This window comes from Leucoraja erinacea, chromosome 1, assembly GCF_028641065.1.
Source record: "Leucoraja erinacea ecotype New England chromosome 1, Leri_hhj_1, whole genome shotgun sequence".
Classification (NCBI taxonomy): domain Eukaryota; kingdom Metazoa; phylum Chordata; class Chondrichthyes; order Rajiformes; family Rajidae; genus Leucoraja; species Leucoraja erinaceus.
The window spans coordinates 65,073,606-65,099,090 of NC_073377.1; the positions used below are offsets into that span (position 1 = coordinate 65,073,606).

Genomic DNA, 25,485 nt, shown 5'->3' on the forward strand with positions numbered 1-25,485 from the left:
CCCTGGTTAACTCGTCCCTTCCCACCCAAACCAGTCCCCTCCCCAGGTACTTTCCCCTGCAATGCAGGAGATGCGACACCTGTTCCTATCCCTCCCCCCTCGACTCCGTCCAAGGACCCCGACTGTCTTTTCAGATGAGGTAGAGGTTCACTTGCAACTCCTCCAACCTCATCTACTGTTCCAGGTGTATACTGTATACCGGCGAGACCAAGCGTAGGCTTGGCGATCGTTTCGCTGAACACCTCCACTCAGTCTGCCTAAACCTACCTGATCTCCTGGTTGTTCAACACTTTAACTCCCCTTCCCATTCCCATACTGATCTTTCTGTCTTGGGCCTCTTCCATTGTCAAAGTGAGGCCCAGCCCAAATTGGAGGAACAGCACCTCATATTTTGCTTGGGTAGCTTACACCCCAGTGGTATGAACATTCACTTCTCTAACTTCAAGTAAAGCTTGCTTTCCCTCCCTCTCTCTCTCCATCCCCTCCCCCTTCCCAGTTCTCCTACCAGTCTTACTGTCTCCGACTACGTTTTATCTCTGCACCGCCCACTCCCCTGACATCAATCTGAAGAAGGGTCATCACCCATTCCTTCTCTCCAGAGATGCTACCTGTCCCACTAAGTTACTCCAGCATTTTGTGTCTATCTATTCACCATCTTGAATGTGAGGGTTTTCTCTCTTCTCACAAACTGCTTGATTGCACATAAATTGCACAATCCATAATATTTTAGTTTTGTGTAAGGCAATTCATGCTTTTTTGGGGACATTTTTACATTGATCAATAATTTGTAACTATTTTATTTCAACAGGTTGCACCAGAGGAATTCAAAGCCAGCATTAATCGCATTAATGGCTGTTTAAAGAAGAATCTCCCCGTCAATGTGCGATGGCTACTCTGTGGCTGCTTGTGCTGTTGTTGTACGTTGGGCTGCAGCATGTGGCCAGTAATCTGCCTCAGTAAAAGAGTAAGTTTCCATAGTATTTTAATAATCCTTTGGATCACTCGGTCAGAACAAACTTCAGTTTGAGTGAAGGTAAAGAATGTTATAGTCATACTGTGTGGTAATAGGCCCATTCGCAGAACTTGCCCCCACCGACCAACATGTCCTATCTACACTAGTCCCACCTGCCTGCGTTTGCCCAATATCTTTCTAAATCTATCCTATCCATGTACCTGTCTAAATGTTTCTTAAACATTGCGATAGTACCTACCTCAACAACCTCCTCCAGCAAGCAGCTAATTCCATATACCCATATTTGTGTAAAAAAATAAATAAAGTCACCCCTCACCTTAAACCTATGCCCTCTGGTTCTCGATTGCCCTACTCAGGGCAAGGGACGTTGTGTATTTACTCGATCTATTCCTCTCACGATTTTGTACCCTTCATCCCCCTGCGCTCCAAGGAATGCTAGCCTGCTCAACTGCTCCTTGTAGCTCAGACCCTTGTTTCTTACCAAAATCCTCGGAAAGCTTCTCTGCACCCTTTCCAATTTGACATCTTTGCTATATCTTGATGCCCAAAGCTGAACATAATACTCAAAATGTGGTCTCACCAACATTTTATATAAATGCAACATAACCCAGAAAACGGAATTATAGACCAGTTAGCCTGGCATCAGTAGTGGGGAAGATGCTTGAGTCGATTATTAAAGATGTAATAGCAGCGCATTTGGAAAGCAGTGACAGGATCGGTCAAAGCCAGCATGGAATTATGAAGGGGAAAAATGCTTGACTAATCTTCTGGAATTGTTTGAGGATGTAACAACTAGAATGGTTAAGGGAAAGGCAGTGAATGTGGTGTATCTGGACTTTCAAAAAGCCTTTGACAAGGTCCCACACAAGAGATTAGTGTGCAAAAATAGAGCACATGGTAAGGGTAGGGTAATGACATGGATAGAGAACTGCTTGGCAGACAGGAAGCAAAGAGGAATTAACCAGTCCTTTTCAGAATTGCAGACAGTGACTGGTGGGGCGCCGCAAGGTTCAGTACTGGGACCCCAGTTATTTACAATATTAATGATTTAGACAGGAAAGTAGACTATTATCTGAATGGTGGCCAATTAGGAAAAGGGGAGATGCAACAAAACCTGGGTGTCATGGTACACCAGTCATTGAAAGTAGGCATGCAGGTGCAGCAGGCAGTGAAGAAAGCGAATGGTATGTTAGCTTTCATAGCAAAAGGATTTGAGTATAGGAGCAGGGAGGTTCTACTGCAGTTGTACAGGGCCTTGGTGAGACCATACCTGTAGTATTGCGTACAGTTTTGGTCTCCAAACCTGAGGAAAGACATTCTTGCCCTGGAGGGAGTACAGAGAAGGTTCACCAGACTGTTTCCTGGGATGGCAAGACTTTCATATAAAGAAAGACTGGATAGACTCGGCTTGTACTCACTAGAATTTAGAAGATTGAGGGGGGATCTTATAGAAACTTACAAAATTCTTAAGGGGTTGGACAGGCTAGATGCAGGAAGATTGTTCCCGATGTTGGGGATGTCCAGAACAAGGGGTCACAGTTTAAGGATAAGGGGGAAGTCTTTTAGGATCGAGATGAGAAAAACATTTTTCACAGAGAGTGGTGAATGTGGAATTCTCTGCCACAGAAGGTAGTTGAGGCCAGTTCATTGGCTATATTTAAGAGGGAGTTAGATGTGGCCCTTGTGGCTAAAGGGATCAGGGGGTATGGAGAGAAGGCAGGTACAGGATACTGAGTTGGATGATCAGCCATGATCATATTGAATGGTGGTGCAGGCTCGAAGGGCCGAATGGCCTACTCCTGCACCTATTTTCTATGTTTCTAGACGAGGGAATTAAACGTAACATCTCCAAGATTGCGAATTACACAAAGCTGGACCAGTGTGAGGGTGACGGATAGGTTGGATGAGTTGGCAGATGCAGTATAATGTGAAGAAATATGAGATTATCAACTTTGGTGGCAAGAACAAGAAGGCAGATTATTATCTGAATGGTGTCAGATTAGGAAAAGGGGAGGTGCAACGAGACCTGGATGTCCTTGTACATTAGTCACTGAAAGTAAGCATGCAGGTACAGCAGGCAGTGATGAAAGCTAAAGGCTAATTGGCCTTCATTGCGAGAGGATTTGAGTTTAGGAGCAAGGAGGTCCTACTGCAGTTGTACAGGGCCCTGGTGAGACCACATCTGGAGTATTGTATGCAGTTTTGGTCTTCTAATTTTAGGAAGGACATTCTTGCTATTGAGGGCGTGCAGTGTAGGTTTACCAGATTAAATCTCGAGATGGCGGGACTGACATATGATGAAAGAATGGGTCGACTGGGCTTGTATTCACTGGAATTTAGAAGGATGAGATGTGATCTTATAAAACATATATAATTCCAAAGGGATTGGGCAGTCTAGATGCAGGAAAAATGTTCCCCATGTTGGAGGAGTCCAGAACCAGGGGTCACGGGTTAAGAATAAGGGGTAGGCCATTTAGGACTGAGATGAGGAAAAACATTTTCACCCAGAGAGTTGTAAATCTGTGGATTTCTCTGCCACAGTAGGCAGTGGAGGCCGATTCACTGGATGTTTTTAAGAGAGTTAAATTTCGCTCTTGGAGCTAACAGAATCAAGGGATATGGGGGAAAAGCAGGAACGGGATGATTTTGGATGATCAGCCCTGATCATATGGAATGGTAGTGCTGACTCGAAGGGCCAAATGGCCTACTCCTGCACCTATTTTCTATGTTTTGATGGCCCCTCTATACTCGGTACTCTGTGATGAGGGCCAAAGAGGTGAAAGCATTTTGGACCACCCTATCTACCAAGGAACTATGTACCTGCACTCTGCTCTTCAACACTCCGCAGAGCCCTACCATTCACTCTAGGTCCTGCCCATGTTGCACTTAATAAAATGCAACACCTCATATTTCTCTGTATTAAATTCCATCAATCAATCCTCAACCCACCTGCCCAGCTGATCAAGATCCTGCTGCAATTTCTGACAACCATCTTCACTATCATCACTATTTTATGTCATCTGCAAACTCGCTAATCATGCCATGTATGTTCTCATCTAAATCATTGATTGTAAACTGCTGTTTCTTGTCAATCAGTATCAAGTACTACCTTTCTTGTTACAGCACGATAAAACGCAGAGCAATGCTTCCTCCACCCCATTTTAACAAAATGTCTTAATCCCAACAATAAAGAAAAACTCAACTTCCACCAATGTGAGATTTTCCCCAGTTGACTATCCTGTCAGAAATTCTCAATTTGTCCTACTTGTTGCCAAAATAAATCGAGTTTTACGAAGTGGAAAGCTAAGACTAATGCCCCTGTCCCACTTCGGAAACCTGAACGGAAACCTCTGGTGACCTTGCGCCCCACCCAAGGTTTCCTTGAGGTTCCCAGAGGTTTTGAAAATTCTCCCTAATGGTCGAAAGTGGTTTCCACGTAGTCGAGCCGTCTTCTATGTTCCCCTCCTCTCTCCCCTCCTCTCCCCCCCCCCCCCCCCCCCCCCCCCTCCCCCCTGCCCCCTGCTCTATAAAGGACTTATCGTGCTTTTTGCACGATAAGATTTTTTGAAATTCCTTCTCTCACCAGAAATAAATTCTAACATGCGTGGGAAGTTATGGAATTCTAGAGTATGGAGGCTTAAACTATTTTTTTAATTACGAACGGATTGAGATGGATTTGAAAAGACATTCTTTTAAATTATGTGGATTACTTTCCACCTGAAATCTTTGCAGTTAAAGATAAATTCCAGCATTAAAACAAATATTCCAAATACCTTTTAAACTAATTTTAAGATATCCATTCGGCTTCATTGCAAATGCAAATGTTTGCAAGAAGCTTTTAGGCTGAAGGTTACGAATTGTAGATTGAACCATGTAGCTAAACATACATAATCCTTGATTTATAGGTGCCAAAATACTTTAATAAGGAAGTGGTGGAGATGGATATATTTACAAAATGGAAAATACTTTTAAGATCCCACATATGAGATTAGTGGGCAAAATTAGGGCACATGGTATTAGGGGTAGTGTGCTGACATGGATAGAGAAGTGGTTGGCAGACAGGAAACAAAGAGTAGGGATAAACTGATCCCTTTCAGAATGGCAGGCAGTGACTAGTGGGGTACCGCAAGGCTCGGTGCTAGGACCGCAGCTATTTACTATATTGGAAGTGTTAAACCATCCTCTTGAATGGGTGGATATGCTGAAAGTAGATGGTTAAATCCAATAGTTTGGTTTGCAATTGAATGTTAACTTTTCAATGTGTCAAGTTCATCCCTGACTGCAACCTCCTCATTTTTCAGGAGTTAAAAATCAAATTGAACATTAAATCAAATGTATACTCTTGTCATGCAGACGAATCTTTATTACTAACATTAGATTTGAATGAAATTCTGTTTCATTCAATTATGAAATTATTTTCAAGAATAGCCAGAGTTGTTATTCAGATATGTGTTTGCAGTATATCAGCTCTCAGCTTGAATTCCATTAGAAAAACAGTGTCATTGGATTCAGCCCTAAAAAGATGTGATTAGAGCATTATACCTAGAGATGCGTTACTGACCATATTGTAAGGTCATAAGTGATAGTAGAATTAAGCCATTCGGCTCATCAAGTCTTCTCCGCCATTCAATCATGGCTGATCTATAGCCCTCTCCTAACCCCATTCTCCTGCCTTCTCCCCATAACCTCTGACACATGTACAAATCAAAAATCTATCTATCTCTGCCTTAAAAATATTCACTCACTTGGCCTTCACGGCCTTTTGTGACAACGAATTCCACAGATTCACCTCCCTCTGACTAAAGAAATTTCTCCTCATCTCCTTCCTAAAAGAACGTCCTTTAATTCTGAGGCTATGACCTCTAGTCCTGGACTCTCCCGCTAGTGGAAACATCCTCTTCCCATCTACTCCATCCAAGGTAATGAGGGCATGGAAGAAGACTCTGCCATCTGCAGACACTTCTCCAGCAATGATGTGGTTAAAGTAATTTCTTCATTATGTGGCTTGATGTGAACAACACGGACAATGTTCAATATTTGCCTTATGGATAGCAGGCAGGCTGGCCAGGAGCTACCATTGACCCTGTTACTGTTGAATCTTCAAGCTGGGATGATGTGTGTAGCAAAACAAAGAGATGACGGCAGCTTGCATCGCATCCAAGAGGTGACGAGGAATTCAGTAGAATATCAATGTACACAGCAGTCACTGATCATCTCGGCAATGGCCTTGACTCACTATGTTGGCCAGAATGCTGTTCTGAGCCCCACATCCAAACACTGAGTAACAGTCCCAGCCTGCCCAGCACCAGTGAAATAAAAATGAATGCTGGAGACAGAGATCTCTTCCAAAGGCTAAGAATATATTTATTCTTTCTACAGGGGCTCTTCTTGGACAACACAAAATGGTCTGAGTTCAGTATTCCACTGTAAACATTTTTTTGTCTACAATTTTTTATTAGTGAGTGAATGTGACTTAAATTGAACAGGAAACTTACTGAGAAAGTGGCATCCCATATAAACGTTCTTTCCATTTACAATAATGCGCTGATTATTTGAACATGTGCACTTGTGAATATAAACTCTGGTAAAACTCTGATTATTTAAGGAACATTTCTTGTTTTAAATTTTAATTGTTCACCATGTATAATTAGTCTTTCAAGCAGATAACCAAGTCCTTAAAAGAAATTCAATTCAGTTGTTTCTACTTATTTCTAAAGTTCTGAATGCTTCTTTTATGTAAAATTTAACCTTCTTGTCAGAATGTATTGACCATAATTAATGACCAGTTTTATTTGGCTGTCAATTAACTTTTGAACAAGAAGAGCCTGCATGAGAATAGCATAGAATTATTCACACATTGGATTACATTCGAATCCAGCCATTGAAAAGACCGGGAACAACAAAAATAATGCAATAAACCGTGTCTGGAAATGCTTTAATAGCATTAGCATGAAAATTGACGCTTTATTTTGTAGGTTAACAATCGTCATGACATTGACTTATTCTTGAGATAGATGTGCGCAGCCATGAAATGTTACATTGTAAATTAAATTACATCATTATTGTTCAATGCAACTGTTGCAGCAAGATTCTATTTTTTATGTATATAATAATGCAGCCATACATTAGAGAATTGTTGATACCAAAATAATTGTACAAATGTAATAATATCTGATGCTGTTAGGAATATGTTAGCATATACCAAAATCCCATTGATATAGTGCTTGTAAATTTTATTTGGGGTTCCTATAACAATATTTAAATATTTTCTCTTTTCTTTCATCTTTACTTTGGCGCCATTAGTGTATACTGGGACATGTGTACTACTTTGCTTCCTGCAGTCAATCACAATCTCCTTTGTCTTGCTGGCATTTAAGGAGAGGTAATTTTCTTGGCGCCAAGTTACAAGGTTCTCAAACACCTTTCTGCATTCCGTCTCATCATTATTTGATATCAGGCCCACTATGGTGGTGTTGTCTGCGAACTTGTAAATTGAGTTGGATTAGTAATTAGCTACACATTCTTGAGTGTATAAGGAGTATAATAGGTGGCTACGAATGCATCCTTGCGGGGCATCAGTTTTTAGAATAGAAAGATTAAACGAGAACTTACCGTTTGATCTTTATTTTATGAGGTTGGAGTGAGAGACTACGTGAAGAACCCGCCAGCCCGCTGCGCGTCAATCTTCAAAGCAACTGTATGAAACCACAGATCACTTGCACCAAATTAAACTATAGAAAGATTAATAACGATTGACTTACCGAATGATCTTGTATGAGATTCAGGGTTGGGAGTGGAGGGCACGTAGTCTCTCACTCCAACTTCTCATAAAACAGATAAACCATAAATGGTAGAAAAGACATGGGCCATTAACAACATGATGCTAACTTTACATACATGTACATCACCCTTAATTGGACCACAGTCCCAATTGCCTTTGGGTTAGACAATAGCTCATGCAACACTGTTCAGAATTCTATCTGCAACCGTCCAGACATGTTCAACGAAATTTTATAACTTGTGAAAGTGCGCTTATCTGAGCCTCCTGCTGTTGCAAGAAAGTGATCAAAGGAAAATATCCATTATATTGGCTGCTGACGATCCAGCCGCCCTGGTAGAGTGAGTGAGACTTGAAATGATTTGTAATCACTCCTGCTTTCAGCTGCTTATACTTTATCCATCTTGAAATAGTCTGCACCAACAATCTCTTGTGAAACTATTATATAACTACGAAGAAACTTTTCTTTCATCGCACAGGTTCTTAGTAACTTCAGTGTACCTTTTTACATAATAAACACCCCCCCAATCTCCGATCTGGTGGGTATGCTGTCAACTCCAACTTGTACCCAACCGTGCCTGTTTTGCTTTATGAGTTCATTCACATAAAATGCTACCCTCTTGTCAGATATGACCGAGAGATTCAGACGGGGATTGTATAAAGACTGTGCTCTTCGTGCTGAAATCAGTGTCATGAGCATGATTAACTTAAGAGTAACTGCTCCAACGTTTGGGATACAGCTGATGATAATTTGTATTAAAATATTATACTGATTACACATTTCGCATGTGTTGAGGGATTCCTCAAACTCCCTGCCTCTAAGCAGGAGATATCTCTCACTCTTGTGGGCAGCCTGATAACCTCAAGCATAGATGTTGAGACAGTGCTTCCCTGGCCAATATGATCCATTTGGACAGCCAGTTTCGAGTTGGTCTACCTTGCACCAGGGTAGACAAGCTGCTCCTTCTGGAAGCTTTCAGAGGTTGCTGTGCAGGCCACGCTGCCAGCGTCTCTGAGCCCGGTTCCAACAAGCTGCTCCATTTCGGAACTTTCAGCAGTTGCTGTGCAGACCAACCTGCCAGCGTCTCTGAGCCCGGGTTGTCAACCCGCTCTTTTTCAGAGCCAGTGGAAGGTACTAGCAGACTATGCTGCCAGTGTTGCCGAGCCCGGGTCGCCAGGCTGCTCCATTTCGGAGCTTTCACGGAGGTTAGTAAGCAGACTTTACCTGCCAGCCTATCCGAGCCCAGGTCGACCTCCTTGTTGGAGCTTCAGCGAAGTTCCTTTTGCAGGCCATGCCTGTCCACATCTTCAGCCCCAGGCTTGCCAAACTGTTCCCTTTCAGAGCTTTAAACGGACATAGCTGTGCAGGTCGCGCCTGCCAGTTAATCTGAGCCTGGTATGACAGGCTGCTCCTTTGGAGCCTTGGTGGAGCTTACTGTGCAGGTCGCGCCTGCCAGTTAATCCGAGCTTGGTACGACAGGCTGCTCCTTTGGAGCCTTGGTGGAGCTTACTTTGCTGGTCGCGGCCTGCCAGCCTGCTCTTCCGGAGCCTCAACGGCGGTAGCTGACAGGCTGCTCCTTCGCAGCCTTGTTGCAGCTAGTTCGGATCCTGCAGGCTGTTCCTGAAAGACTCCTTGCCTGCCGGAGCATTTTAGAATCCCTTCCGGAGCCATCAACGGCGTAGCTGTACAGGCCGCGGGAGGGCTGTCAGCACGCAGTCTCTCAACCCACTGCGATCTAACATTATCGGATCCAGCGGGCTGTTTTGAAAGAAAAATGCACTGCTGCCTATGCCGGTCAGCATTTCTAGAATAGTTCCGAATTCCGTGCCATGCGTCCACGTAGTTTGGACGCATGCGGGGTTGCGGGTTCTTCAAGCTGAACTATCTCTCACAAGAGACTTCGATTATAACATTATCATAGAGGATGATTTGTCACCTATCTTCGGACTGCTTGTGCTATGTTGGGTCAGTACATTCTAGGATCCTTGATACAGAGGGGTGTGCTGTCCATTCCAAGTTGATGCACAAGTTTGCTGAGTGAGGTTGGTTGGCATGATGGGCATTGGGGGGGGGGGGGGGGGGTTGAGAAAATAGTAGTGCAAGAAATTGGACACTTGTGTATTTTGTCACATGATAAAAATAAATGTGTTTTGGTGATGGCCCCTCCAAGTTTGGAATGTAAATCTGATCCACCCTACAAAAAAAATCTGTACCATTACGCATAGTATACCATTGTTGCTCTGACCACATCCCTCTTCCTAATCCACATTTTCAAGAGATTTGTAGAGGGAAGGAGCTTAAATTGCTTTCAATGTAATAAAAAAAAAACTTCTTGCGATTTAAAAGCACTTAAAGGACATGAAGGTAATCTCTAGTAACAACCAGAATGAGGCATATTCTACTGAATAATGAAGCTTGGCAGGTGTTCCCAATAGGATTTCTCTGGCAGGAAATGGGAAAGCTTTCATAAAATATATAGCTTTTAGTCTTAGTTTTGAAATGAACTTTTACATAGAACATAGAACAGTATAGCACAGGCCCCAATGTCTGTGTCGAACATGATTCCAAATTAAACTAACCCCTTTTGCCTGCACGTGATCCATATCAGACCATTCCCAGCAGAGTCATGCTTGCGCAGCAGCTTAAAGGCCATTATATCTGTTTAAGGAGGAACTGCAGATGCTGGAAAATCGAAAGTAAACAAAAATGCTGGTGAAACTCATCAGGAGCGAAGGAAATAGGCAACGTTTCAGGTCTAAACCCTTCTTCAGTCTGAAGGCCATTATATCTGCTTCTACCAAAACCCCAGGCAAACTATCCAAGCATCTACCACCATCTGTTTATATTTAAAATATGTCCAGCACAACCCTATTAAACTTTCCCACTCTGACCGTTAAGCTATGTCTTCTAGTATGTAAAACTTCCACATCCTTCCAGCAATTGGGCAACCAGAATTGCACACAATACTCCTAATGTAGCGTATCCAGAGCCCTATAGAGCTGGAACATGACTTCCTGACTTTTTTTCACTTAATGTCCCAACTGAAGCGTATCACAAGCCTTCTTTACTACCTGCATTTGGCCCATATCCCTCTTAACCTTTCTTGTACATGTATCTGCCCAATGTAAATGTAACTGTGCGTACATCAACAACTACTTCTGGCAGCTTGTTTCATATACACGCCACCCTCTGTGGATAAATTGCCCCTTGGATTTCTTTTAAATCTTTCCCCTTTTACTTTAAACTTATGCCCTCTAGTTCTTGATTCCCCTGTCCTGAGAAAAAGACTGTACATTCACCCTATCTATTCCCCTCATGACTTTATACACAGCTCCAGAAGATCACTCCTCAGCATCCTCTGCTCCAAGAAATAAAGTCCTAGCCTGTCTCCTCTCTCCCTATAGATTTGGCCCTCGAGCCCTGCAATATCATCATAAATCTTCTCTGTACTCTTTCCAGCTCGATGGCATCTTTCCTATCGCAGGGTGATCAATGCTAAACATAATATTACAGGTGCGGCCTCACCAACTTCTTATACGGAGGGGTGGAGAAGTTTATGATGTTAGCGATAGAAGAATAAATTTGGAAAATTATAGAAGATATGGCCCCTCCAAATCCTGGGAGAGTAGGAAAAGATGAGGTGGGGGTGCAAAGGTCAGGTGGAAGGTGATGAAATTACAAAATGTGAAAATGTGTGGGATGGAAACAGAAACTAGAGTAAATAATATCCCTGCTTTAGGTGGGAGGAGAGGGGATGAGAACTGAAGTGAGAAATGGAATCGACATAACTGAGAACCTTATTAACTATGGAGTGAAAACCACTGTTAACAAAAAGGAAAAACATTTTGGAAGCACATGTGGATTATGTTGTCATCAGCCCAGATATGATGGAGCGAGAGAAACTAGGAGAATGGAAATGAGTCTGCAGAAGGTGGGGAGAGAAAGGATAAGCAAGGTAACTATGGGAATCTTTTGCCTTGTAATGAATATTGGTCACTCACCTATCTGCTGAAATGGAGATAAAGTAGATGAACTGAAAGATCAGAAGAACCATATGAAAGATGGGTAGAAATTCACAGCAAACTAGGTGGAACCTTTACATACTGTAGAAGAGTAGGAAATTGGCACTAATACAGCCGTCAATGTACTTGATGAAATGAAGGAGGCAGGTTGAGTCGGCCTGAAAGAAGGGATGTTCTGCACTTCCATATAGTTTGGCCCTATGCAGATTCGATAGCTACATCTTTGATTTTGTGGAAGTGAGTAGAGTTAACACAAGCTCTATCTACGAATAAGTTCAATGAAGGATGGTGGTGATGGGGGTGGGGAACATGTTGGGACTTTTTTTCAAGGAAGAGGTAAAGCACTGTCAGATTATCCTGGTATGGGCTTGGGAGTTGAATTTGGTAAAAGTGAGCCAGTTGGAAAGAGAAAATTGTCAACAGTAGTAGAAGGCTTCAGATGTAATTGTAATGAGATTGGACAGAGGGCAAAAAGAGCGAGTCACGATATCAAGCAATACTACTTGTAGAGTCAAGCAGCATAGAATCATGCCCATGACCCCATTATGTCCATACTAATTTGTAGCTTTCAATGCTATGGTGTTTCAACAGCTCAACTAAAGACACAAATCTTGTGAGAATAGCTGCCACCACCAACGGTTCCTGGCATGCGAGTTCCAGATTACAACTGACTGAAAAGATTCCTCGAATCCCTTCTAATTTATTTAACCTCTAGCAATGGATACCCCTGCACAGTTACACTATACATTATATACGCCCAGGTCCACTACTGACTTTCTAGCACCCTTGCCAGACCAATAGAGGCCATGTAATAATGATACAACAATACACCTCTAACCTGTTATTTATATCCCCTCTCGTGTCTAAAGCACCACGGACTGCTAGAAACTTAAATAAACCAGATATTAAATTTATAGTGAAAATTGCATTTCTTGCAAGGGCAACCCAGGCGAAGGTTAACGAGTTGCCCTTGGAGGTCCTGATGAGCGTTGGATCAGTAGCTGTCTTTGGGGCTGAGGTGCAGCTTTCCAGACAGGACTACTGGGCTGACCCCAGCAGACCCGATGAGATCAGGGTCGAGATTGGCTATCTCACTCTACCTCGCCACCATATTTTATGGGGTACTTCCAAGATTTCAAGAGCGTGCTTGTAATTTTGTCCCAATTAAAGGAGGGGCCGGACCATCAGTTGCCGAAAAATTGATGGTGGACCTCATTTGCATCATGCCTGAGCTTTGTTGCTGTACAGAAAACAGAGCATTACAGCTGTGAGGTCTAGCCTCAGAGCTGAAACGCTCCATCCCAGGTAACATCTGGTGAATCTCCTCCACCCCCACCAATATAATCACATCTTCCTGTGGAGTGGTAACCAGATTTGCTTGCAGTATTGCAGCAGCCTAATTAATATATATAGTTGTACCATAACCTACCTACTCTTGCTTTGTATTTCCTAGTTAAAGGAGGCAAGTATCCCATATGCCTTCTTAATCACCTTAAGTTATTTGGGACAAATTCTGAGATAAAGTTGCATTGATTTAAACATACAATAAAGTGCAATGTTGATTGTTCAAATGAAAACTTAAATATTTTTTTATATTTTACACCCTCCTGTTAGATGTTCTGGTTTTTAATGTGGTAGCAAAATAGGGTGTAGAACATATCATGTTGACATAATGATAACAAAAATCATAGATATTCCATATAAAACAAACTTCAGAGACTTCAGAAAAACTTGGCAAGCTACTCACCCTGACTATACATTGGTAATAGTAAGTTTTACTTTCCATGCATTAGCATTTTAAAGCAATAGGGTGCAGGTTAAACGTTTATCCTCTTGGTAAAGTCTAATATCTTTGAGAATCTCTTTTATGTCTGACAATTATTTTTAAATTCACCATGCCATTGGCTGTGATTTAATGACATTCCCTCCTATTGACTGAAAACCAAATGTTTCCTATTTTGTTTTGTACTTTTCACCTGCTTCTCACTGTAAATCACTAAGACATCAAGTGTTGTTAATTAGGCTGCACATGCAAGTGCTTTTTGTTGTCACCTGTCATATTGTAAAGAAGGTGCATTAATGGAGGCTGAGATCCCTTTCATTTCAAGATTTCTCAGAGGACATATTGAGAGGTTTATACACATTATCTTTGTTTTTAGTACTTTCAGGTGCAGACTAAAACATTTTGTAAGGTCAGAAAGAACGGTGGTTGATTAAAACAATTAACAGTATGATTTCCTTACTTCATTTATGCTGAAATTTGTATATTGTATAACACTTTGGAGAAATATTGGCTCACATTAACTGCCTCGATTAGTTTCCATTGAACTTCATAGTTTTCAACCAGTTAACTTTTCTCACTTGAGTTCAAGATAAAATAACATAAATCAAAACCACAATGTATCATTCTGGCCTTGACTTTCAACTGCAAGTATATCCTCTCAAAGACTTAATTCTTTTTTGACCAGTAACCAATGCGGATGAAGTAAAGTAAAGTAAGTAAAGTGTCCTTTAATGTCATTCAGACCTTTCGGCCTGAACAAAATGTTGTTGCCTTGCAGTCATACATATAATAAAAATGACAAACACACAATAAACACAAATTTAACATCCACCACAGTGAGTTCACCAGGCACCTCCTCACTGTGATGGATGGCAAAAATCTTAAAGTCCTCATCCATCCCTCCTTGTTCTCCCTCTGCTCCGAGGCGACTTGTGAGCTCCTGACGCTGTAGTCCACCGGGCCCGTGGCCGATCCTCCAAGGTCAGGTCGCCGCTGCCGCCAGAACGCCACAGCTCCGATGTCGGGTCGCCGCTGCCACTGCTGCCGGAACATCACAGTGCCGTTGTCGGGTCGCCGCCGCCGCCGGAACGCCACAACTCCGATGCCGGGTAGCCGCTGCTGCCGGAACGCAACAACTCCGATGCCGGGCCGCCGCTGCCGCCGGAATGCCACAGCTCCGATGCTGGGTCGCCGCTGCCGCCGGAACGCCACAGCTCCGATGTTGCCGTTGGAACGCTGCCCCAGAGATACATTATTAAATTAATCACAACATTAATTTGACATAGTCACTTCCCTCACACCAGATGCGTTGCTTTATCCTGCCTTTAACCTAACCTAACTTGCCAAAATGTTAGTGTCCGTGTTATTCCTTCCTCTTAAATTATGTAATTATAGAATATTAGTTGAACAGCAGAGAAGCCGTTGGCGTACCATGTTCATGTCAACCTTTTTGCTCATCTGCATTAATGCCACTTACCTGCATTAGGACCGGACCTTTTGATGCCTTGACTGTTTTGGTGTCTATTAAAATGCCACTTAAATGTGACATTTAAGGTCATAGGACCATACAGTGTGGAAACAGGCCCTTCAGCCCACCAGGTTGATGTCGACCATCAATCACTTGCTCCATACTGACCCACTTTCTCATCTAATCCCGTACACCAGGGGCAATTTACAGTGGCCAATTAACTTGCTAACACACATGTCTTGGGATATGTGAGGAAACATTACTGGGCAGGAAATGAGCCCAGCCTATCCCATCCCTTTGCATAATCAAAGTTCCCTTTCTCTTGCCCCAGCACAGTCCCAGCCTTCCTATTGTGTGCTCTGGAACTGCATATACAAAAACTGTCCAGTGACTTAATAAATTAAAACGTAAGCTCGTAAAACTTAATAAAGGAATTTAAAATATTCTTTAAGTTGTCTGCACTGCACTTGTATCTAACCAATTTCTTTTTTTATGGCTAAATTGCAAGATAGGGTTAGGTGTGAGCGGTACCCGGACGTGTTGAAGGACGAGAAACCGAAGCAAAGAAGTGGAAGCCAATTAACCGAACGGAAACGAAGCCGTAAAGCCAAATAACCGAAAGGGCGGGATGCTTAAAAGCCAACTAACGGAAAGGGTGGGACGCCTAAAAGCCAACTCACCGATAGGTCGCTATGCCGAAAAGCCAAATAACGGACATGAAGTAACGGGGGGGGGGGGGCGGGACTTGTCAGCGATTGGTCCAGACCCTCGTGTCCATCACATCACTGGCCGGGGGAGACGGGAGGGTGGGGTTCATTTTCCCACACAAGACCACCCTGGGCTGGAGAGTAACTGGGCACTGAACCCGAGCACCAAGCGGCCGAAGGAATGCATCCCTCGGGACAGCCCCCACTCGGCCACGGCCGCCCTCCGCCTTGCCTCCCTTTCTGTTAGTTAGCTTTTAGGCGTCCCGCCATTTTGATTAGTTGGCCTTTAGGCGTCCCGCCCTTTCAGTAGGTTGGCTTTTCGGCTTCTAAGCTTTCGGTTATTTGGTTTTTCGGCTTTGTTTCCGTTCCGTTATTTGGCTTCCACTTCTTTGCTTCGGCTTCTAGTCCTGCAAAGCCACGTCCGCACATGGGGGTGAGGGCAGGAGAGAAATGGTGCTTCTTAAGGTGACCTAATAACAGCTTGAGAAAACAATGGGATGTTGTTTGCAAGGAAGCATTTGCAATTGTGCACAAACGTCTCAAGTTTTTTTCCAAACATGTGTTGGCAGTTTCTATATGTGATTATGCAAGTGTAAGGGTCCTGATGTGATGTGGTTAGCTACTCTCTGATGCTGGACTTTACTCAAAGTATCTGGTTCAGGTTTGACCTGATAAAGGGATGTTCTCCTGTATTAATATCAGTGTTTAAGAAAAAATGTAAGGAATTAAGCAAAATATTGATTATTTTTAGAATTAAAAAAATTTTAGTTTTGGATAAATTTGAAATAGTTTTATAATGTTTCAGAATGTTAAACATTTTTTTGGCAGCTTTGGCACTGGCTAAATCATAGGGTGACTTGGTTGCCTGTCATTACATTTTCTCAGCTGTTTTCTAGGTAGAATTTGTTCTGGATAAGCCCCTGCAACGGGATGCATATGCAAGAATCAGCACGCCGTCGTGGCCAATGATCTTTGAAGCTAAATAGGGGCAGATGTGAAAGAGTTGTGCAATCTTTTATCCCTTGGGCTACTGCAATTTGCAAATTCTGGACTAATACCTTTCGGTCATTTGGCTGTAGATAAAAAGCTGGAGAAACTCAGCGGGTGAGGCAGCATCTATGGAGAAAAGGAATATGTGACATTTTGGGTCGAGACCCTTCTTCAGACTGATGTTGGGGTGGGGGGGGGAAAGAAGAAAGGAAGAGGTGGAGATAGTGGGCTGTGGGAGAGCTGGGAAGGGGAGGGGAGAGGAGGGGAAGGAGGAAGAAAGCAAGGACTACCTGAAAATGGAGGTCAATGTTCATACTGCTGGGGTGTAAACTACCCAAGTGAAATATGAGGTGCTGCGCCTACAATTTGCGGTGGGACTCACTCTGGCCATGGGGGAGGCCCAGGACAGAAAGGTCGGATTCGGAATGGGAGGGAGTTGAAGTGCTGAGCAATCGGGAGATCAGGTTGGTTAATGCGAACTGTGCGGAGGTGTTGGGCAAAGCGATCGCCAAGCCTACGCTTGGTCTCACCGATGTAGAGCAGTTGACACCTAAAGCAGCGGATGCAATAGATGGAGTTGGAGGAGGTGCAGGTGAACCTCTGCCTCACCTCGAAAGACTGCTTGGGTCCTTGGATGGAGTCAAGGGGGGAGGTAACGCGACAAGTGTAGCATTTCCTGCGGTTGCAATGGAAAGTACCAGGGGAGGTGGTGGGAAGGGGCGAATTGATCAGGGAGTTACGGAGGTACGAATTGGCTGGTAATTTTCAGACTAGATTTTGATGGTGAATCATGTCTGATTATTAGAAATTTTGTATTCATATTTCATGATGTTCAGCATTAATTGGAAATTTCTCTATACCAAATGCGAGATAAATCCCGTCGGTCATAGCAATTACTATGGTGCAAAGCCATTAAAATATCTGTTGAATTTTTACCTAGCCTTACCCAAGTCTCGAAAATCAAAATAAAATTGCAAATGCTGGAAATCTGCAACAAAAGCAGAAAATGCTGGAAACTCTCAACAGGTCAGGCAGCATCCGTGGATCAGTCACCTCTCTAGAGAATTGGGAAAGAGAGTGGATCAGTCACCTCTCTAGAGAATTTGGAAAGAGAGAGGGGGGAAATGGGTGTACAGAACAAAGGAAATAAGTTATCCAGGTCTCAATTTGCCAAATGAAGAACCTCCTTACTTGCCTAAGTAATGCACATTTGATATAAATTTGGGGGCAGGAGGTGCAAATCTGAGAGGACGAAACATCATTCCTCATTGTTCCCCAATTTCCCTTCTCATCTCCATTTCCTGAGATGATGCAGCATGTATAATTCTCCAAGCATCCAGGACTTTTATTGTTTCTCTGTTTGGAGCATATTTGAAAGCTGGTTGAAATGTATGCACAAATATTTGAACAATGTATAACAAAGCTGAGCACCCTGGCAGCCAATTGAAAATATTTGTGCAATCCAAATGGTGTTTCCCTCAACAGCATTCTCTGCACACAGCTCCTTGGACACCCATTTTAGGCTTATTTCAGAGATTACTTTAGCTTCCTTGATCCATCACTGAAACCTGGAGAGCAGCAAGCTTTTAATTCTGAGTTATCTGATCACAGCCATTGATGCAAGAGAAGCAATATTTTTCCCCTGTTCCTAATCATTTCAGAAGCAAGATTCCAGTATAATGGTCTTGAGATTATAACATTGTGAATGTGTCAGGGTCCTCCTGAAGATTAAACTTTCCCACAATAAAACGTGTATATTTCTGGGGAGAAATTGATAATGGTAAACAAAAACTAAATAGTACAGAAATACATTTACTTTCAAGAAAATTTTAGCTTGGTTGTAATTTGAGGGAAAAAAAACATTGGATTCAAATTTGCTGTCAGTAAAAAAAAAAAATATTTTTGATAATTGAATAGTAAACTCATAACTTTTTACATTAGTTTAGACCTTAGTATAAGAGTTGTTGCAGCTTTGCTGGAAACAAAACCTTAATTTGTGAAACTTCCTTTTGAGGGCTTGACATTGAAATTTATGATTTGTATAGCTTCTGTTAACAAGGCTGAGCAGTCTTCCAGCTTGTGTTCAAAGTTTTTGTTCTAGTCTATAATGTGATCACACCCAGTAGTTCCATTGGTATTTGCTTTTGTTAAGTAGTACAACCATTGCAGAACGCAGCCAGGCAGCATTGGGGTAAAAAAAACAAAAATGAAGTATATCCCACACTTAATGTCTGCACCAAAGGAAAGTTGGAGAGTAAAATCTAGTTTTGCATTAGTGTCACCTTCAAATCAGCAGCGGGTGGGCAGGCAGATGCCAGTTTGAAGTAGAAGAACGCAATACCGTCTTTTTCCATTGATAAAGTAGCCTTTCAGAGTCAATGAGCTCTGTCAATGCAAGCTTGTCAAGGCTACAACTTCATAGACCTGAGAGGCGGTTTGAGAGGTCAGGCCTTTTCAAATTCCCTGTGATGCAAATGAACTTTGCTGCTTAAACAACTATTGGAATTTTTATGTCCGCTCCTTGTCTGTTTCACAAAGTCATTGACGAGACATTCAGTGCTTTTTAAATTGGGGTAGCATTGTGATAAAGACCAAGTACAGATTTACGGAGGGCTGAAAGCAGTTAGATCATGTTCTTTTCATGGTACCATTAGAATCAAATCGATTTCCCTTCAGCCTTCAGAATGGTAAATTTTAACAAAGCTTTGGGGCTAGACAAGGGCCAAAATGACTGAAGTGAATGTTAATTACACTCCACAAACTTATTTTTTTCCACATTGACTAGTAGTCAAAATTAAAAGTGTGACTATAAACTGCTATGTTATATACATATAAGAATGGGCAGGCCTTGGAAAAGAGCAACTTCAAAATAGCTGTGGTTGATCTGAAAATACATACACTGTTATATTTACAAATAGTGCTGGGAACATTTAAAAAGTTTAGGTTTGATATACATCATACTCAATTTTGGGGGTAAAATATTTTGTGCCTTCTTTAGTTCTTTTTGTTCAGAGTTTGTTTATCTTACAGGTGCTGCAAAAAAAGTATTATTCATTCAACAGTTTAGTAACTAAAAAGTACGTCTGGACATCCAATGTATGGTTAAATAGGCAATTAAACAACCCTCATGGATATTTTTGTTTCCAAAAAATAATGATCTACTTCTGAAACATGATTAACTTACCATACACAACACGTGGTGAAAATTGAACTCATAGGAATCTGTAAATGTATCTTTTTTAAACACATGAAAATTAACTTCTTGTAGGGCAAAAAATCTAATTATTTTGCCATATCCTTGTGTCTAATGTTGATTTCCCCATCCCCATAGTTTTTAAGATTATGATATTGAGTAATGGATGCCGATTGTTAAAGTTCTGAAAAAGAATTATATTTGAACATCTCGTGGCATTTATTTCCTTGCCTAAAAGTAACATAACTTGTTTGTGATGTGTTCCATGTTACAAATTTTGAATATTATTTTACCACAGTCCATTGCATTTACTGGTGTAAATAATAATTGGTAATGGGTCTTGGAACTTTTGATAGTCAAATCATGGAATCAGATTAGTAACAATATATTTTAAAATAAAGGCCTTGTTGCGTCTGTATCATGATTTTGTGTTGTTAAATATGTATATCGTCAAATGTGATTTTACAAATCAGGAGATTAAAAAAAATACAAATGGCTGTCAAACTAGTTTGGTTAATGCCTCGAGTCTGAATCTTGCCGTAATAAGCAGGGATGATGAGCACATCAAATCATATGATGGACAGTTTTATGGATTGATCGAAATTTAGCCTTAAGAGAAAGTTACTCCTTACAGATTGCTATGAGAATAAATGTGATCAAGTTTATAGGATGATATTTTTTTGTAATTATTACTCCGCAGTTATGTCAGAACAGGAAAGACCAAATGTATAACTCTTACCTGTTTTGTTTCCTGACGTCCTTTTAAACACTGACGCATTTTGGTTTCTGAGCAGCAGCTGCATCACTGATGCAGTTGAACTGCAGGGCAATGTTTAATGGCTTTTCTGCACCTGCAGCTATAGAAGCTTATTTTGACACCTGGCATCATCATTTATTTACCCTTCCCCCTTCCTTTTTAAAAAGACCAATTTTTCTCTCCTTTCCGAGTCCAATTCCTGTTGATATATAGATATGTTAGTGATATGAAAAGGGATAGTCAGTAGGGATTCTTTTGTCACTCCTGCTTTATTGGAAGCAATATCGCCGGTGTTATGCACTAACTTTGGTTCAAACAAAGTGTGAGCACTGGTTTTTCGCCTTAGCTCTGATGGACTTGGGCACCAATGAAGAAGATGCATTCTTTTCACTTTGCACAATTAAACCGGATGAATGAACACAAAATAAATGGGTTTGTTTTGAGAAATTATATTAAATACAAATTTCATAGTCCATTAGTTTTACTTCTCTGTGTTGAAGCATACAGAACTTTAGAACCCATAAAATTAAGTATTTTGACAAGTTTCAGGAAGTAACCTCGTTTTTAACTCTTGTTTTTGTATAAAATCAAATGAATGATGCTATTTGGTTTGAGTGTGGCTGGGACAAGGAATGAGATGGTAATTGTAATTATAGTATCTTATTTCACTGTTAACTTTGCATTCATTCCGTTGTTCCATTTTAGTATATATCCTTAATTGTGCAATATTTTTAAAGATATAAAATTAACCAATTTTTTATTTAATCCACAATTTGAGAATTACTATGACATTAATGAAACATGCACACTAGAAGTCTAATATTCTGACTGTAGATTTTGGCACTAAGTTTATTGCATGTGCTAATCTTACAATTTGTTTGTGATTGTAATTTTGCCTTTAACATTGTTTGTAGTATGCATCGTTTTTTTTTGTCTTTTTGTAATGTGACATTAGGTACTTAATAATAATTTTCTCTTTTACCATAACTAAAAACCCCTTAAAATGTTGTTCATGGAAAGTGGAAGGGAGAGGATGAAAGAACTATATTTAGTTACTGTTTAACGCTAAAAGGTGCTTTGACAGCACACACAGCCTATGTTACAGGACCACCCTGTATTCAGTCACTGTCCCCACACCTCTGTATTTCCCATTCACACAAGCAGCTGCACTACAAAGTTTTTCAGAAGTCAGTCAAGAGTAAAATTCTACCTCATTTGTCTTCCAGACACGAAGATCGATCGAGAAGTTATTAGAATGGGAAAACAATAGGTTATACCACAAGGTGAGTGCCGCAGAGAGCAACGTTAGCATGGGGTTCAGACCATTGGGGTCTGAATTGCACAGTATGGAAACAGATGCTTTTGTTGGTAGAAAAATATGAAAGATGGATAAATGGTTTGTCTGGATGCAAGAATAAAATGGAAGTCATTTTTCTTTCTATTCTCTGTTTCTTTTCCAGCTGTGCTTGCACTGGAGACTGAGCAAAAGGAAATGTGAAACCAATAACATGATGGAATATGTAAGTTAAAGGGCTGTTTTGTTACTTTCTCTATTAAATGACCATTTATTTTGCTTCTGATCTTATTCTTTTAGCAGTTATTAATCAGAAAGGTGTCAGGCTACTTAGTCGCTTGAGTGGAAAAATTTATTACGGTCCACAGATGCACGTATTCACGTGCAAGGCAGATTTATATAGTTATGAATGGCCTGAAAACAAGGCTGGCACTGTGTTCAGAAAATAATAAATTAATTGCCAGAATGCATTAACTGAAATGTATTGAAGGGTTACTGTGTGTGTCTAAAGAGAAGAATCTTTTGAGTTCACCACAAATCTTTCAACCTGTTTTAGTTTAATTCTACAAAATAAGATTATATTTATTTCACCTACACACGTAAAAAGGCACAGGAAAATAAATTAGCAGCAGCGTGGACAATATATTATGGATAAATTACGCACTCCAGGAAAACCGTGTAACATGATTATTGTGCTTAGCGATTAGATTTAACAAAAATATGCATCATCTTATAAAGTAAATGTAATTCTTAACTGAACAAAATTCAATTTTTGTTTGCTTGCTATGCTATGAAAACTCAAAGAAAACTGCCTCATCACTTAATCTGGTAAAATGTCTATAAAGTACCAGCCTGGTGTCTGAAGTGTTTCTGAAACTTGTGTTTGCAATCTTAGAGCACTATGTGGAATTAAAGTTGCACAGTCAATAAAACCTGTGGCACATCACATTATTATAGAGTGGTTAAGAAGAAGTTTGACTCCCATAATTGTTGCACTAAATCGTATTATTTAACTCGCATAAGGGTTGTAACTTTTCACGATCACTTAGATGACCAATTTCGACTTATAACATTATGTACCCACCTCTCCCTCACATCATCTGCTCCATAACCCTCATCATTGTCATTGTTACTCTGGACTTTACTATTCCAAAGTACTTCTGGCTACACTGTATAGAAATGTGAAATCTTCCAAAATTCCAGAACCACAGCATTCACTCACTTTTTAAACTTGGATTGGTATCCAGTTAAAGCAATTTCACCATTTTCACACATTTTTAAACATCTCAATGTCTGTAACTCCCTTCTGTGCTTCAACCCTACAAAGCATGTGCAACTTTATGTCAGACATCATGAATGCCTCTAAATTTAATCAGTCTGTAACTCATGACCATACCTGCAGTTTCTTAGTCTCTAATATCTGAAACTTCCCAATATTTCTCCACATCTCAATCATTCTCTTCTTTTACGATGCTCGGTAGAATCTCCCTCTTTGACCAATGTTTGGGACATTGTTGCCGTAGTGTCAAATTTGTTTGAGAACATTCTCATGATCTACCTTAGGATATTTTGCTGTGTTAATGTACCACATAAATACTTTATTATAGACAATAGGTGCAGGATCAGGCCATTTGGCCTTTCGAGCCAGCACCACCATTCAATGTGATCATGGCTGATCATCCACAATCAGTACCCCGTTCCTGCCTTCTCTCCATATCCCTTAACTCTGCTATCCCCAAGAGCTGTATCTAACTCCCTCTTGAAAGCATCCAGCAAACCACCCTCTCAGAGAATTTCACACACTCACAACTGTGTGTAAAAAACGTTTTACTCATCTCCGTTTTAAATGGCTTACCACTTATTCTTAAACTATGGCCCCTGGTTCTGGACTCCCCCAGCATCGGGAACATGTTTCCTGCCTCTAGCGTGTCCAACCCTTAATAATCTTATATGTTTCAATAAGATATCCTCTCATCCTTCTAAATTCCTGAGTATACAAACCCAGCTGCTCCAGTCTATCAACATATGACAGTCCCGCCTTCCCGGGAATTAATCTCGTGAACCTAAGCTGCACTCCCTCAATAGCAAGAATGTCCTTCCTCAAGTTTGGAGACCTAAACTGCACACAATACTCCAGGTGTGGTCACACTAGGGTCCTGTACAACTGCAGGAGGACCTCTTTGCTCCTATACTCAACATTATTGTTATACCCCTGTCTCAGTCCCCATAAAAAATGGCTTGTTCCATGAAACAAATTGCATATCTAGTTTATTATTTTAACATCCATTGGTGTGACATGGGAAGACATAGCAGGGCAGACAAAATTGAAGAACAGATTAAGGCCAACTGCTTGTACTAACTCCTGAAGATAAATGACTGGCATTGAAAAGATATTGTCCAGTCGTGCAGTTTAAATGAAGATTAAATGAAAATAAAAACAAAATGATCTGTTTGTTTATAATGTGCAGTGTCCATATTGCATGCAATTATATGGTCATGGACTCAGTTGTTGGGTTTTTTTCAAGGATCAGGGGTGACACAATGTTTCAATCTATCCTAACTTTTACCAGATTACTTCTTTAGTTTTCATATGCAGTTTTAAAATCAGAATAATTTTGGAGATTTTCTCATGTCTCTTGTAATACTGCCTCTTTGGTACAAGGCATTTCTCAAAATTGTGAAAACTAAGAACTTAGCAGCAGTTTCAAACTTTTCAAATTATTTTCTTATGGAACTTAAAACCCTTAGCTAATTTCTATTTAATTGAGTATTTAATCAGAAACGTTTCCCATCATCTTTCTTGCTTTTAACCTTATTGAGAACTCTATTTGAAACTAAAGCCTATGAGATAATAAAGGACTTTCAAGGTACTTTTTTTCCGTCTGGAACAGCATCCATTCACTCAATTGGTTGTTAGAGATTATTTGTAACTTCAGCATTTATATAAAATATGATGATTTATCAAAATGTGAAATGCAGAAGCAGAGATTTTTGTGATGCAAAGGCAGAAGGACCTAAGTAAGTTGTTAAAGGTTTTTCTATTTTTAGATAGATTCTTCTTGAGATGTAATCTTTCCAGGTACATTTTAAATTCTAACAACAAGCTGCATTTAAAACCTCTGCATCTTTATGCCCTTCATTTTTTGAATGGAACTTATTTTCTATAGTTATTGAATACCAAGCCTGTGGAAATATTATTTTGCAATTTATGCTTTGTGTTTGATTATTTGGCAGATTTCTTTGCAACCTTCCCTGTGAATAAAATTAGATAGCGAAACGTGGGAATTCTTTCATATTTCTTTTTTTGTTATTTGCCACAAATAACTATACTATTTTTTTACTTGGGACACTTTGATTTACAAATGCTTTCTGGCTCGTTTCCCAAAATTAGTTTCTGTGTCATTTTGAATTTTAATTGAATACCACATTATGGTCTCCAGACTCTTAAGCTTACTAGTGTTGGATGACTGATGTGTAGTTTAAACTCTTTTGAAAGAGTTATCTTGCCTCTGGTATATG

The 25,485-nt window shown here is 40.7% G+C and overlaps 1 protein-coding gene across 2 annotated transcripts in view; it reads left to right on the forward strand.

Annotated features, from left to right (window-relative positions):
• LOC129697601 (cysteine-rich hydrophobic domain-containing protein 2) overlaps nucleotides 1-25,485 on the forward strand; it is a 55,639-nt gene that overhangs the window by 26,675 nt on the left and 3,479 nt on the right. For both annotated transcript variants that reach the window (XM_055636294.1, XM_055636300.1), the window contains exons 3-5: nucleotides 809-964; nucleotides 21,899-21,955; nucleotides 22,133-22,192. In XM_055636294.1, coding sequence (XP_055492269.1) covers nucleotides 809-964; nucleotides 21,899-21,955; nucleotides 22,133-22,192 — 273 coding nt within the window. The remainder of the gene's footprint in view (nucleotides 1-808; nucleotides 965-21,898; nucleotides 21,956-22,132; nucleotides 22,193-25,485) is intronic.